The sequence below is a fragment of the Grampus griseus genome (genome assembly GCF_964374135.1).
Source record: "Grampus griseus genome assembly, chromosome: 1".
In the NCBI taxonomy this organism is placed as follows: domain Eukaryota; kingdom Metazoa; phylum Chordata; class Mammalia; order Artiodactyla; family Delphinidae; genus Grampus; species Grampus griseus.
Window position 1 is genome coordinate 132,733,935 of NC_139017.1, and position 14,800 is coordinate 132,748,734.

At 32.4% G+C, this 14,800-nt stretch overlaps 1 protein-coding gene and 1 pseudogene across 2 annotated transcripts in view; one reads left to right on the top strand and one right to left on the bottom strand.

Annotated features, from left to right (window-relative positions):
• The window catches only part of HOOK1 (hook microtubule tethering protein 1), a 64,115-nt gene that overhangs the window by 13,137 nt on the left and 36,178 nt on the right, over positions 1-14,800 (bottom strand). Inside the window, exons 10-15 of the mRNA XM_082677134.1 lie at positions 10,463-10,603; positions 9,124-9,325; positions 8,201-8,311; positions 2,569-2,656; positions 2,421-2,481; positions 628-768 (exon numbers count right to left, since the gene is read on the bottom strand). Coding sequence (XP_082533260.1) covers positions 628-768; positions 2,421-2,481; positions 2,569-2,656; positions 8,201-8,311; positions 9,124-9,325; positions 10,463-10,603 — 744 coding nt within the window. The remainder of the gene's footprint in view (positions 1-627; positions 769-2,420; positions 2,482-2,568; positions 2,657-8,200; positions 8,312-9,123; positions 9,326-10,462; positions 10,604-14,800) is intronic.
• On the top strand, positions 8,337-8,747 carry LOC309829559 (large ribosomal subunit protein eL43-like; annotated as a pseudogene). Its single transcript has 2 exons — positions 8,337-8,358; positions 8,458-8,747. The product of its transcript is annotated as a large ribosomal subunit protein eL43-like (transcript).

Sequence of the window (14,800 nt, forward strand, 5' to 3'; positions counted from 1 at the left end):
GCACCTCAGCTTCCTTGTCCATAAAAAAAGAGATAATTATAGTTACTACTTCATAGACTTATTGTGAGAATTTACTGAGTTAATATTAAAAAGTGCTTAGAAAAGTGCCTGGCACTAGTAAGCACCATATAAACGTTATTTTTTTTAAACATTATAATTTTTGAACACCTCATTGATATCAGATAAGTACACCACTTGCTTTAAACACATTATCTGTAATCTTCATAAGAACCTGCAAATAGGTGTCATCTCCAATTTATAGCTGAGGACACTAAGTGTGAATTTAAGTAACTTGCCCAGTTTAAGTAGAGGTGGAATTCAAATTTGACTCCACAATCTACATACCATCTATGCACAAGACTCCAGCTGAAAACCAGATTGTCATTTATTCATCTGTTAATTTTTTGTCATTTGTGAAGACATCTAAATGAAATTCAAGAATAAGCAACTTGCTTTAACAAAGTCTGCTAAAAATAGTGGGTAGTGAGAGATGAAAAAACAAAAATCGAAACTTGTGCAAATCCTAATTATTGGAACTACAATATCTTCCACTTCTGCGAATCAAGATTCTGTGGTTAGGTAATTAAATCGCTATGACTATCAATTATGAAGGAGTGTGTCAGTCACCTCTGCTCAGTTTCCAATTCATTCATCTTGCGGTGCTTCTGTTCCAGCTGTTCCTGAAGTTCTTCAATACGTTCATTCTCAGTACCTTCCTGCTGTAATCGAAGCATCTTATTTTCATGTTGCAGTCGAATAAACACCTCCCTGATGTTAAAAAGCAATTAAAAACAATTTTTTAAGTATAAGAGTTTTTTAAATTCTTTGCTTTGTAAAAAAGAAAATTCCTGTCCACTCGCTAGCTGTCATTTTGAAACGTTACCAAAGCTTCTGAAAGTTCTTAAGAAAAAACTGTGCATTGTAGTACTATGTCTCAAAAAAACAAATGGTAAGTTTTTAAAGGTACAGGTATAAGATTATATGTCAATAAATGTTTATTATGAAAATCCCTAAGACATGATATGAATTATTTTACTTTGATAATTTAGAAACTATTCACACTAAAGGTAATATATAGCACATCCTTAGAAAACATATAAATAAAAAGCAGATTTAAGAAACTACAGTTTGCTTTAAATTTTTAAGTATACTTTTATGATAATGACAGTCATATGAGTGTCTCTAGACTTTTTGTTTTTAGAAAAAATTTTTATTAAAGGTTTACATACATGTTTTTAAAAATGCAAATGATAGGAATGGTATTAAATTAAAAAGTAATGCTTCCTACCTGCTGCCCTCCTAAATTCCATTCCCCAAAAGCAACTAATTTTAATTAATCACAATATTTGTTCTTCTGAATGCCAGCACCATCACTTTAAAAAATGGCTATTTTTAAATGATTAATATCACTGGATATTACTAACTAAAAAGTGCAAGTTAGTTTCCAGCCCAGCATGTAAGGAGCTCTATCTTAACAGCAAAAAGCTGAACAAATTGAAAATCAACAACTTTATAAACATTATGCAAAGTGAAAGAATTCACTCACAAAAGGACGCATATTGTATGATTCCATGTATATGAAATGTCCACAACAAGCAAATCCATAGAGACAGAGTAGATTACTGGTTGCCTGGAGCTGGCGATGGAGGGGAGGCAGGAATGGGGAATGGCTGCTAAGAGGTACCGGGTATCTTTTGTGGAGGATGAAAATGTTCTAAAACTAGATAGTGATGATGGTTATACAACTCTGTGATTACACTAAAAACCACTGAACTGTATATTTGTAAACGGGTGAATTATATCTCAATAAAGCTGTTTAAATAAAGAGTAGAATTAGAAGTAATTAACAAATAAAACTGTTGCCACAAAAAAGGAAAAGAAAATTTTATACCAGATTAGTCAAATACCTAGAAGTAAACATAGCAGTAAAATACCAAAATTAAAGTTAGGTCAAGAGGAACCTCTAAAATTTGTATTTTGTTTAACTCCAGCTTAATCCTCCTGCAATTGACAGCTCCTCTCCTATTTTTTTCACCAGTGTGGATCTGAACGCCAAGTATTAAAAAGGTTTTCCTTAGTGTTTAAAAGAGGAAATTCCTGTCCACTCAATAGCTGTCATTTTGAAGTATTATCAAAGAGATTAAGGATAAAAAAATAAGTTAAACACAATAAAGGCTGTATTATATAAACTAGAATATGTTATTCAGCTAGTAAGTGAAATTTTATTTCTGGTAAATTTTTAAGCTTCCATAGTAGCAATAACAATCTGATTTAGAAAGCATAAGCATGAGACAAAGTAATTTTCAAGCCCTATGACTCGTAAAATGGAAAATGTTAAAGGCTTAGAAATTTACAAAAGGAAGAAGAAATCACGTTTCTAATATTAAGTATGGGTTATCAATTAATAAAAACAAGTTTACCTATATTCCACTGGCATAATCTCAGCAGCAAGATTCTCATAGCTTTTTGTAGCAGATGCATCTAAACAACATCAGCAACAAAAAAATAGATTAACATTTCAGTATATCTACCATTAACAAAACCTTTTCTAAATGCAACAAAATTCACCTGTTTGGTTTAGGTGATCCTGTTGTACTTGTGAACATCGAAGCTCTTCATTTGTTTCTTTCAGAGTATCAAGCTGTTCTATTAGTCTCTAAAAAAGAATTGTTTATATAAGCAAAATATTTACTTCTGCCCACAGGCCATTTAATTTATGCTTAGAATAATTTATCTTAATTTAATTTGATAATTGTTCCTTAATTAAAAATGACAATGTTTTAGTTTTAGTGCTAAGGGGTAATTTCTCTTGTATAAATCACATAAATAATAGACTTTATACAACACAAAGCTTGTGATTTTCCCCATTAGATAGTTTATCTTTGAACCAAATGAATGTAATTATGCAACAGAGCACAAATATGCAACTGTAGAGTAATAAAAGTACATGGACTTTGGAGGCAAATAGATCGTGCCCCGAATTCAGTTTCACTATTTCCAGCTATACTATCTAAGGCAAGTTATTGATTCTTTGGCTTTAGATCTTTATCATCAAAATGAGAATACTGATTCATAAGCCCCTGCAAAGGTGTTCTGAGTAGCGAATGAGATAAAGTTTGTCTAATATCTAGACTATAGTCTGGTGTGTAAGAGATGCTAGAGACTTGTTATTTCCTTCTATTACTCTAAGTAGCATACTGGAAGTATGAATTTGTGGAAAAACATTATTTCCTAGGGATAGCATGCTAGGACTTCATATCATTGGCTATTTTATTTTACCGCTGACAGCCAATGACAAATTTCTACACTCTGTACAAAAGGCTCATGTTTAAATGATTTTCCCGGAACTTGAAAAGTACTTTAACATAAAATCATATTTTAAATGTTATATTTCAAATCAGTAAACAAAACTCTACTTAGTCCATTATGTGGTTCAAATCAACCTAACAGTAAATTGGTTAGGGTCCAAGGGTCCTGACTCCAAGGGTCCTTAGGCCAGAGTGCACAGATGCCGTAGGAATCTCTGAACATGAACACTATAAACTATAACTACAGTCAGGCATGAGGACCCCTATAAATCTGTTCCTTCATAAATGCAATTCAAACACTAGCTAATTTGTCAAAATCAACTTTTCCAGAACTCTGAAAATTAACCAAGGGTCGGCCATGATCTGAGGAGCACTTGTTAAAGAAACTCTGCTAAATCTCAGAACAGGGAGCTTTTTGTTCTTTTAACTATTCTTACTACTATCACCCTCTCCCCAACTCTGGAGTAGCCTTGAAAACCAGCAGACTTTCAATCTTTGTAGCTTTGTTCCTGTTTTTTGTTTTGGCCGCACCACATGGCTTAGTTCCCCGACGAGGGACTGAACTCAGGCCCACGGCAGTGAAAGTACTGAGTCTTAACCACTGTACCACCAGAGAATTCCCTCTCAATTTCTATGGCTTTGAAAAACAGCAGCTTAGCCACCACCAGAATGGTCAGACTGGATATGAAACTCCTCCTAAAAAAGCCCCATGCTTAGAGAACTGTCACTATCTGGTCTGTCTAGAAGCACTCTGGAGAAGCCCCAGTCATACTTTTCATTGACTGATTTGTCAAAAACAATCATCAGCAATTGTTTTCACTATAGCTGCTGGAGGCTGTGATGCCAGTTAGGGCAAACAAGAGCCTTGCCAAAACCTTACAAGGAAGAGCTGAGAAACAAGAAATCCATAGAGGACTTAGAAAAGTTCTGACATATCCCTGGAGATCCAGGAGGCCAGCTATATATAGAGTTGTGTGCATGCCCAGAAAAGACCTGAGAGGGCCCCAATGTCTCAGCTCTGGATAAACTTAAGGCCCTGTGCAAATAGGAAATAAAGGCAAAGGCAGAGTTTGAAATTGCCTAAGAATTGAAGACGTTTTCCAAAATACACACTGAGTCCTTTGGCAAAGGTTGGGAGAGTTATTGGCTCAAGGCATCTATGGAAATATCTGACTAATCATTAACTGATCTCAATGGTAACTGAGCAGAGAATTCAGTGGTTGAACATTACAAAGAAAGAAGATTTTATAGAATTAGTCCAAAAGAGTCACTAAAAAAAACAGCAATAATAACAAACTCTGAGGTTGAAGGAAAATCTGGATTTCCAGAGTTGAAATATTATATTATTTTAAAGGTCATATTTTCAAAAAAAGTATGAAACATGCAAAGAAACAGGACAGTCTCAATGCAGGAAAAAAAAAGACAAACAGTTAACAGAAAAAGTCAATAAGATGACCCTAGTGGGTGGACACACTAGATAAAAGACTTCAAGTGAGCTAAAACCTAAAAAGCAGGAAAAAATTTTCAACTCATTCTGTGTGGTATCATCTTGATACCAAAACCAGGCAATGACATCAAAAGAGAACTACCAACCAATATCTCTTATAATATAGATGGGAAAACACTCAACAAAATACTAGCAAATTGAATCTAGCAGTATATAAAAAGGATTATACCCTATGACCAAGTGGAATTTACCTCAAGAATGCAAACTGATTTAATATCAAAAATCAGTGTAATATACCACATTAATACAATAAAAGACAAAAACCACACATCATCTCACTGACCCAGAAAAAGCAGATGACAAAATCCAAAAACCTTTCAGGATAAAAACATGCAACAAACTAGGAATAAAATGAAACTTCTTCAACCTGATAGAGGGCATCTACAAACAAAACCCACAGCTAGTAACATACATAATGATGAAAGAGTGAATGCTTTCTCCCTAATATCAGAAACAAGAGAAGGATATCCACCCTTGCCATTTCTATTCAACAAAGTACTGGAGGTTCTAGCCAGAACAATTCGACAAGAAAAGGAAATAAAAGGCATCCAGATTGCGAAGGAAGAAGTAAAACTACTTGTATTTGCAGATGTCCTGATCTTCTATATAGAAAATCCTAAAGAATCTACTAAAAACTATTAGAAATACTAAGTGAATCCAACAAGGATGCAAAATACAAGATCAGTGTTCAAAAATCAATTGTATTTCTATACATTACCATTGAAAAATCCAAACATGAAACTGAAAAAATAATTTCATTTATAATGGTAACAAAAAGAATAAAACACTCATGAATAAAGCTTTAAAAGGTGCAGTCTTGTACAAGGAAAACTACAAAACATTGTTGAAAGAAGCTAAAGACCTAAATAAATGGAATGTTATCCTACAGTCATGGATCAGAAAGTTAATGCTATTAAGGTGGCCAGATTTCCAAACTGATCAACAAATTCAGGCAATCCCTATCAATATCTCAATCTGGCTATTCTTCAGGAATTGCTAATCTGATCTTAAGATTCATATGAAATGCTAGGGACCCAGAATAACCAAAACAATAGCTTTAAAAAGAAGAACAAAGTTGGAGAACTCATACTTTCCAATTTCAAAACTTACTACAAAGCGCCAGTAATCATGACAGTGTGGTACTAGCATAAAGCTAGACATACACATCAATGACAAAGAAAAGCCGAGAAATAAAGTCATATATTTATGGCCAAATGATTTTTTTTTACTTAAAAAAATTAATACACTTTTTTGCAGAAAAACTGAACAGATAGTACAAAGTTCCCATATATTCCCTCATCTCCCCCCATTCCCCAATTTTCCCTATTATTAACATCTTTCATTATTGTGGTTACCTGTAAGAAATGATGAGCCAATATAATAATAATATTATTATTAACTAAAGGACATAGCTTACATTAGGGTTCATTCTTTCTGTTTCACTTTTATGAGTTTTGACAAAGGTATATCCATCATTACAGTATCATGGTCAATTGATTTTTAACAAGGGTACCAAGACAATTCAATGGGGCAAGTCTTGTCAACAAATGGTGCTGGGACAACTGAATATACACACACAAAAGAATAGAGTTAGAAACCTATCTCACACCACATAAAAAATTAATTCAAAATTGATCACAGAGTAAATATAAGAGCTAAAACTATAAAACTCTTAAAAGAAAACATAGGAATAAATCTTTATAACCTTAAGGGGTTATTCAATGGTTTCATAGAAACACCACCATAAAACTAACAAAAGAAAAAATAGATAACCTTGACTTCATCAAATAAAAAAACTACTCTGCTGCAAAAAAAATACCATCAAAAAAAAAAGTGAGAAGACAACCCACAAAATGGGAGGAAATATTTGCAAATCATGTATCTGACAAGGGACTTATATCCAGAATATATAAAGAACTCTTAGAACTTGAAATTAAAAAGGCAAATGACAAAACATGGGCAAATAATTTGAAGAGATATTTCTCAAAGATAATTAGAAATGGCCAATAAGTACATGCAAAGATGTTCAATATCATTAGTCATTAGGGAAATCAAAATCATAATGCTATACTACTTCATACCCACTAGGATAGCCAAAATTAAAATTTAATATACTTAGTCAAGGATGTGGAGAAATTAGAATCTACAAATTGCTGGTGATAATGAAAAATGGTTCATCCACTTTAGAAAAGTCTGGTAGTTCTTAAAAAAGTTAAACATAGTTATCATATGATCCAGCAATACCATTCCTAGGTATATACTCAAGAAATGAAGGGACTTCGCTGGTGGTCCAGTGCTTGAAAATCTGTCTTGCAATGTAGGAGACGCCAGTTCGATCCCTGGTCGGGGAACTAAGATCCCACATGCCGCACAACAACTAAGCCCGCGTGCCACAACAAGAGAGCCTGTGTGCTTTGGAGCCTGCGCACCACAACTAGAGAGAAGCCCACACACTGCAACTAGAGAGAAGCCCACGCGCTACAATGAAGATCCCGCGTGCTGCAAGGAAAGATCCCACGTGCTGCAACTAAGACCCAACGCAGCCAAAAAATAAATATTAAAAAAAAAAAGAAAACATACGTCCACATAAAGACTTATACATAAATGTTTATAACCACATTATTCATTTAATAGGCAAAAAGTGGAAACAACCCAATGTCCATAAACTGATGAACAGATAAATAAAATGTGGTATATCCATACAATGGATTATTATTCAGCAATAAAAATGAAGTACTGACACACACTACAACATGGTTGAACCTTGAAAGCATTATGCTAAATGAAGGAATCCAGTTACAAAACCCACAAAGTGTATGATTATATATTCATATATATAATATTCGTATATTATATATATATTATATTCATATAATCTATAGAGACAGCAAGTAGATTAATGATTGCTAAGGCTGAGGGAAGGGAGGCCAGAATGCAGGGTAACTGCTAATGGGCACACGGTCTCTTTTTGCAGTGATGACAGTATTCTAAAATTTGATTGTGATAATGGTTTCACAACCCTGTGAATACACTAAACACCATTAAACTATACCTTTTAAATGGCTGAAATTTATGGTATATAAATTATATCCTAATAAAGCTGTTAAAAAATTGCATCTATGGTCCTTGCTCTCAAGGAGCTGACAGTCTAGAGCTGGAAAACATGCACTGAGACATGACCTAGGCTCTGTGACTTCATCTTCCCATATGAAAGAAACTTACAAAACCCCATAAAAAATGTCTACAAGACTTTCTTTTATATCACCAATTTCAATTTGGAGAAAGACAGAACGGATTACATCACTTCCATTCTTAAAACAGCAAGGACAGTATTAAAAACTAAAACAAGACATACATATTACATATCAATTATATTTACGTTTACCTCTTTTTCCTTAAGTAAAGCTTCGTGTTTTTCTTCAAGCCGCTTCATTTCAAATGCTAGTGTGTCCGCCCTTTTGGTTTCAGAGGAAAGTTTAACGTGAAGATCCTGAACCTTTTATCGGAAACAAAAGTACAAAATGAGAGTATATAATATTGATAGCTTTTCAGAGTTCAATAAATGAGAAACTGGAAATAAAATTTATACTAAGATTATAGTCTAATTCTAAATATTTGTGGACTCTCTGGGCTTGGTCCTAGGTTGCAGCGACGTGGCTAAATGCATCAAGAAGGTTGGAATTGTGGGTAAATACGGGACCCATTATGGTGCCTCCCTCAGGAAAATGGTGAAGAAAACTGAAATCAGCCAGCATGCCAAATACACTTGCTCCTTCTGTGGCAAAACCAAGATGAAGAGATGAGCTGTGGGCATTTGGCACTGTGGTTCCTGCATGAAAACGGTAGCTGGTGGTGCCTGGACCTACAATACCACTTCTGCTGTCACAGTAAAGTCTGCCATCAGAGGACTGAAGGAACTGAAGGCCCAGTAAAGCACCACCATTTGAAATGTTGCTAGCCTATAAAAATTGGTTAATTTATATAACAAAAAAAAAATTTGTGGAAATGGCATGTAGATAAGAATAAACATAAGTTTTAAAATACACAAATAATAACTTAGCAAAAAAAAAATATCAGCCTTCTACCCTGTTTATCTAGGTTGTTTGATAAACAGCAGAAGAGAATATTTTAGGCTATAACTCCATTCTCTAGGCATTTATCACTGGTTACCAGAAATACTAACAAAACAATAAAAATGTCCAAAAAATATACAAGCTCAGAAGCCAACAAAAATGTAAAAGACTTAGACAACTCAAAGTTAAACTCTTTTCAATTTTACTGATTTAAAAAATCAAGATATTTTCTTACCTGTCTCTTGTATGTTTCTAATTGTGTACGTGCTGCATTTGCCTTCTTTAATTCTTCTTCTAGGCTGACTGTATTATGCATATACATCATGTTTGTTTCCTGTAAAGTTTTCACCTGCTTGCGAAGGTCATTCAGATCTTGGAGCTTCTGACGATATATCTCAACTGTTGACTCCAGTTTATTTGCTTTATCAGAGGTAGCCCTATAATAACAAAGACTAAACATTACTGTGTAAAAACTAGTAAGTACACATAACAATGTTATTCTGGCTGTAAAATGAGTCTTCCCAATGAACTATCAATTGGTTAAAAAAAAATGAGAGGGACAGAGAAAAGAAATCATAAACTTTGCGAGAACTTTGGAGACAGACTCAGGCCTAAAACTGTCTAAAGTTCAACCTTTCCGTTATAAAGTCATCAAAATAAAAATGCTTCAAATTTGACAAACTGAATTATCAAACTATTTTATATATCAGAAAAATGTATAAAAAAAGAATGGTTTTCTAAATATAATTGAACAATTCTGAGCTGCTCTGTAGCTTACAGGCCAATTGTGCTTTGTGCATAATATTTAATGTAGTTCTGCTCTAAGTATTTGATATACTAAGGAAGTTGACTCAACTTATAATTTGTTTAGCAAAGCACTTCCCTTTGGAGTTGTGCTTATCTGACAACTGGGCTAGAGCAAAAATAAATAAATAAACCAAACCACTTCAATATCACATGCAAGTTCAAATTAATGGTTATAAAGATTTCGTTTAAAATAAGGACATTAAAAACTGTGCAAGAAAATGGCTGATTAAAAAAATTTAACAGAAAATATAAAAGTCATGTGGATAGACTACTTGCTTCAGTAACATTTTACAGGCAAAAACTAAATATAAATTTTATATTGTCAAAGACTATAAGACAAACCTGAGATAACCTTGAAATAAATGCTAGGATTCTTATCTATATTTTATCAAATGTCAAAATGTGGTTTGTGACTGCATTTCCTTACACAAAAATTTCACAAGATATACTAGTAAGCACAAGAAAGTCAAGCCAAATGTATCTAAAAGTAACTCAGCTTACAAATTTTTAAGAAAAAGGTATCATTTTCTTAAATGAGAAATAAGAAAAAGGTTTATGAAACTGTCCTAACAAGAATCAAATGTTATCCTTAAACAGTCCATAACTATCAACAAGCATAAAAGAAGTAAAGACTAGGAGGCTGGATAAAAACTGATCAATACTTGATACATAGGGAAAACTCTAAGAATCCCTGATTAAAATATGGAATACTGAAATGACTAAGTAATAACTTAGAAGTGACATAATTATATTTAGACATGCCATACCTAAGAACATCTATTTCATCTTTCAGGGCTCTTGTTTCCTCAGCAAGACTAGTCAACTCATCATTCCTATGTTGAAATTCAATTAATTGCTTTTCAAGTTCTTCACAGTGAACACGGTAATCATCTTTTGCAGCTTCGAGCCTTGCATAAAGAAAACAAGTATTTATAATGTAATTTCCATTATTTGTTTTCTTACTGAGATATGAGCTTAGCAAAACTTACTTCTAAAATGTTTTTTTGGATTCTGCATTCAAAAGAAGAAAAACTAAAGTTTTCAGCTGTTGGTTTTAAAACAGACCTGAGAAGCAACAGATGTTCAGAATTTTCATTTTTACTTCTAAAACACTGAGCTTGGTTTTCTAGTTCAAACAGGAATTTTAATTTCAAAAGATGAAGAGAAAATGTATATATTAAAGTTATCCAAAAATATACATAGCGTGTAAAGTAGTAAAGTATTAACTCTAAGTATAGACTATGATAAAGAATAAATACTTCAAAGCCTAGAACAACAAAAACTAAAATGACAATACAGTAATTAAAATATTAAAAAATTATTTGATCAACTGAAAATAATGCAAAAAAGGAAGAAAAATAAACCCAAGACTAGATATAACAAATGAAAAATAGAAAATCGATAGACCTAAATACAGCCATGTCAAAAATTACATAAAAGTCAAATGGACTGAACATACCAATTAAAAAGGCAGAGACTATCAGACTGGATAAAAAAAAGCAAGGCTCAAATATATTTTAGTTACAAGAAATATTTTAAATATAAAGACACAATATATTAAAAGTAAAAAGATGAAAAAAAGTACCATGCAAACAGTAAGCAAAGAAAGCTGGGGTGGTTATATTAACATCAAAAAAATTTTAAAGACAAAAAGTATTACCAAAGATAAAGAGAGACAGTTCATAATAATAAAAGGGTCAATTTATCAGAAAGACATATCATAAAGGTATATATAAGTAAAAACAAAATTTTAAAATAGATAAAGCAAAAACTGACAGAATCAGAGATCCACAAATCGATAATTACTGTCGAAAATTTTAACATCAGTCTCCCAATAAATGATAGAACTAAACAAAAATGTCAGTAAAAATACAGAAAAGATCTGAATAACACTATTAACCAGTTTGATATAATTAATATTTATGATACAAGTCAGTCAAAAAAACAGAACACACATTCTTTGCAAGTACACATGGAACACTCACCACAATACAACATATGATGAGCAATAAAATAAGTATTATAAATATTAAAAGATTGAAGTCTCATGGAATATGTTCTCTAACCACAAGGAAATTAAATTAGAAATCAGTCACAATACGAAGTCTGTAGAAAAGCCTTAAATATTTAGAAATTAAACAACACATTTCTAAATAATCCCCAAGTCAAAGAAGAAATCACGAGGGAAATTAGAAAATATTTCAAACTGAATAATAATAGAAACACAATCAATCAAATTTTGGGGACCCAGCTAAATCAGTGCTTAGAGGAAAATTTACAGCTTTAAAGGCTAATTTTAGAAATGAAGAAAGCCTTAAAATCAATCATCTAACTTGCAGAGGCTAAAAAAAGAAGGGCAAATTAAATCCAAAGGAAGTAAAATAAATAAAGAACAGAGATCTAAAACTTACAATATGGAAAGTTAATAAAGGATGTTTGAAAAGATTAATAAAATTGATGAACCTCTAGCAAGAGTGACCAAGAAAAATGAGAGAAAACACAAATTACCAGTATCAGGAATGAAAAAGGAAATACCACTACAGCTCCTACAGTCACTAAAGGGACAATAAATAGAATATTATGAACAACTTTATGCCAATAAATTCAAAACTGAAATCAAATAAACATATACCTTGAAAAAAACAATTTAGCAAACTGACATAAGATGAAACAGAAAATCTGAAAAGCCCTATGACCATTACTGAAATTACATGTGCCATTAAAAGCCCTTTCACAAAGAAAACCACAGATCCCATTGTTTTACTGATAAATTCTATCAAATACTGAAGGAAAAAATAGTATCATTCTTACATAAACTCTTTCAGAAAATAGAGGAGGAGAGAATACTTCCTAATTATTCTATGAGACTAGCAAAACTCTGATAACAAAACCTGAAAGACATTACAAGAGAAAAAAGTTACAGACCAATATCTATTATAAAGACAGACACAAAAACACTTTCAACATATTAGCAAACCAAATCCAGTCATATGTATATAAGACAATAAAATATGACCAATTGGTTTTCCCTAGAATACAAGATTTTTTAACTTTCAAAAATTAATCATATTAAAAGAGTGAAAAAGAAAAACCAAACCATCTTCTCAAGACGCAGAAAAGTCATTTGACAAAAATCAACACCAATTAATGATAAAACTTGTAGCAAGGCAGAAATAAAGGGGGAACTCCTTCAATCTGATAAAAAGCAAATTTAAAAACTCTACAGCTAGCTTCATAATTGACAGTACTTAATTGAACATTTTCTCCAAAGACCCAGAACAAACCAAGATGTTTGCTCTTGCTCAAAACAAAGAAGATAAATACAAGGCAGAAATAATACAAGGAAGAGGTAAAGCTCTATTAATAGACAAGGTGAGTGTAGATTCCTTAGGATTTTCTACTTCAATAAACAACTAGAAGAATCAGTAAGGAAATTAAGAAACTTTGCAAGACAGAAAGGTTTCAAAATACAAGACACAAGTTTCAAGATACAAGATAAAAGTTTCAATATACAAAGATCAATTGTGTATCTATATATTAGCAGTAACTTTTCAGAATAATGTTTTGTGTTTGTAACAGCAAAAAAATTAAATATTTGGGAATAAAATTAACAGAACACACACATAAAACTATGATGGAAACAACAGAAAATTGCTAGAGAAATTAGACTTAAATAGACGAAGATACTACATTCATAGACAGAAATTCTCAATATGGTCAAGGTATCAATCACATACAATCCAAATCGTAATCACAAAAGGTTGTTTTTTTAACAGAAACTGACTAAAAAAGCAAAGGATAGAAGAGGTAAAACAAATTTTGAGGAGAAAGAACAAAGTTGGAATATTCACACTACCTGATTTTAAATGACTTACTCTAGAGCCATAGTGGTCAAAATCGTGTCTTATAGGCATAAAGATAGAAAAATTCATCAATGGGAAAGAACTGAGTCCAGAAAATGACCCAAATTTTATGGTTGTATCATTTTTCACTAAGGTGCCAAAGCAATTTGACAGAGTAAAATAAATTTCTTTTCAGCTGATGATACTGGAACAACTAAATACTCATAAGGAAAATAAAAATAAAGCTTCACATCCACACCTCACACTAGTTTCAAAAAATCAGTTCAAGATGGATCACAGACCTAAATGTGAAAGTTAGAACTATAAAGATTCTAGAAGAAAACCGTAGAGTGTATTTTCATGACAAGGGAGCAGACAAAGATTTCTCGGACAGTGCACGAAAAGCACTGATCTTAAAAATACTGATAAATCAGACTTCACCTAAGTTAAGAACTTTAACTCTTTCAGATACCATTTGAAAAATGAAAAGGCAAGCCAAGAATGGATGAAATATTACTACCTGTATATCTGACAAAGATTTTGTATCCAGAATATATATTTTTAAAACTCCTACAACTCAGTAATAAAGACAAACAACCCAATTTAAAAATAGGCTAACAGTGTGAAGAGACGATTCACAATGTAAGATATATTGCCAATAAGCACAAGAAAAGGGCTTACCATATCATTAGTTATCAGGAAAATACAAATTAAAGCCACAATTCAACACCCTTAACACATCCCCTGGGATAACTAAAATTAAAAAGCTTGATAAAGCCAAGTTATGTTATACAGGCAGAGTAACTAGAGCAACCAGCAGCAAGCACTGCTGGTGGGAATGTAAAACAATATGAACACTTTGGGAAATGGTTTGCCAGTATCTTTTAACACTAAACACAGACATAATGTGTAACTCAGCAATACCAGTTCATTCATGTATTTGCCAACGAGAAATGAAAAAATATGTTCACAAAAAGTCTTATACTCCAATGTTCATACCAGCTTTATTTATATTAGCCAAAATCTGGAAACCCAAATGCCCATCTAAAGGAAAATGAATAAGCAAAATGTGTCATAATGAGAAATAATTCCATATAATGGAATACTACTCAGCAATAAAAAAGAATGAACTACTGATATATTCAGCAACATCTGTAAATTTCACAAATATGCTGAGCATAAGAAGCCAGTCACCAAAGAATTCATATTGCAGTTCAATTTATAAGAACTTCTAGATGAGAGAAAACATATCCATGGTGGAAA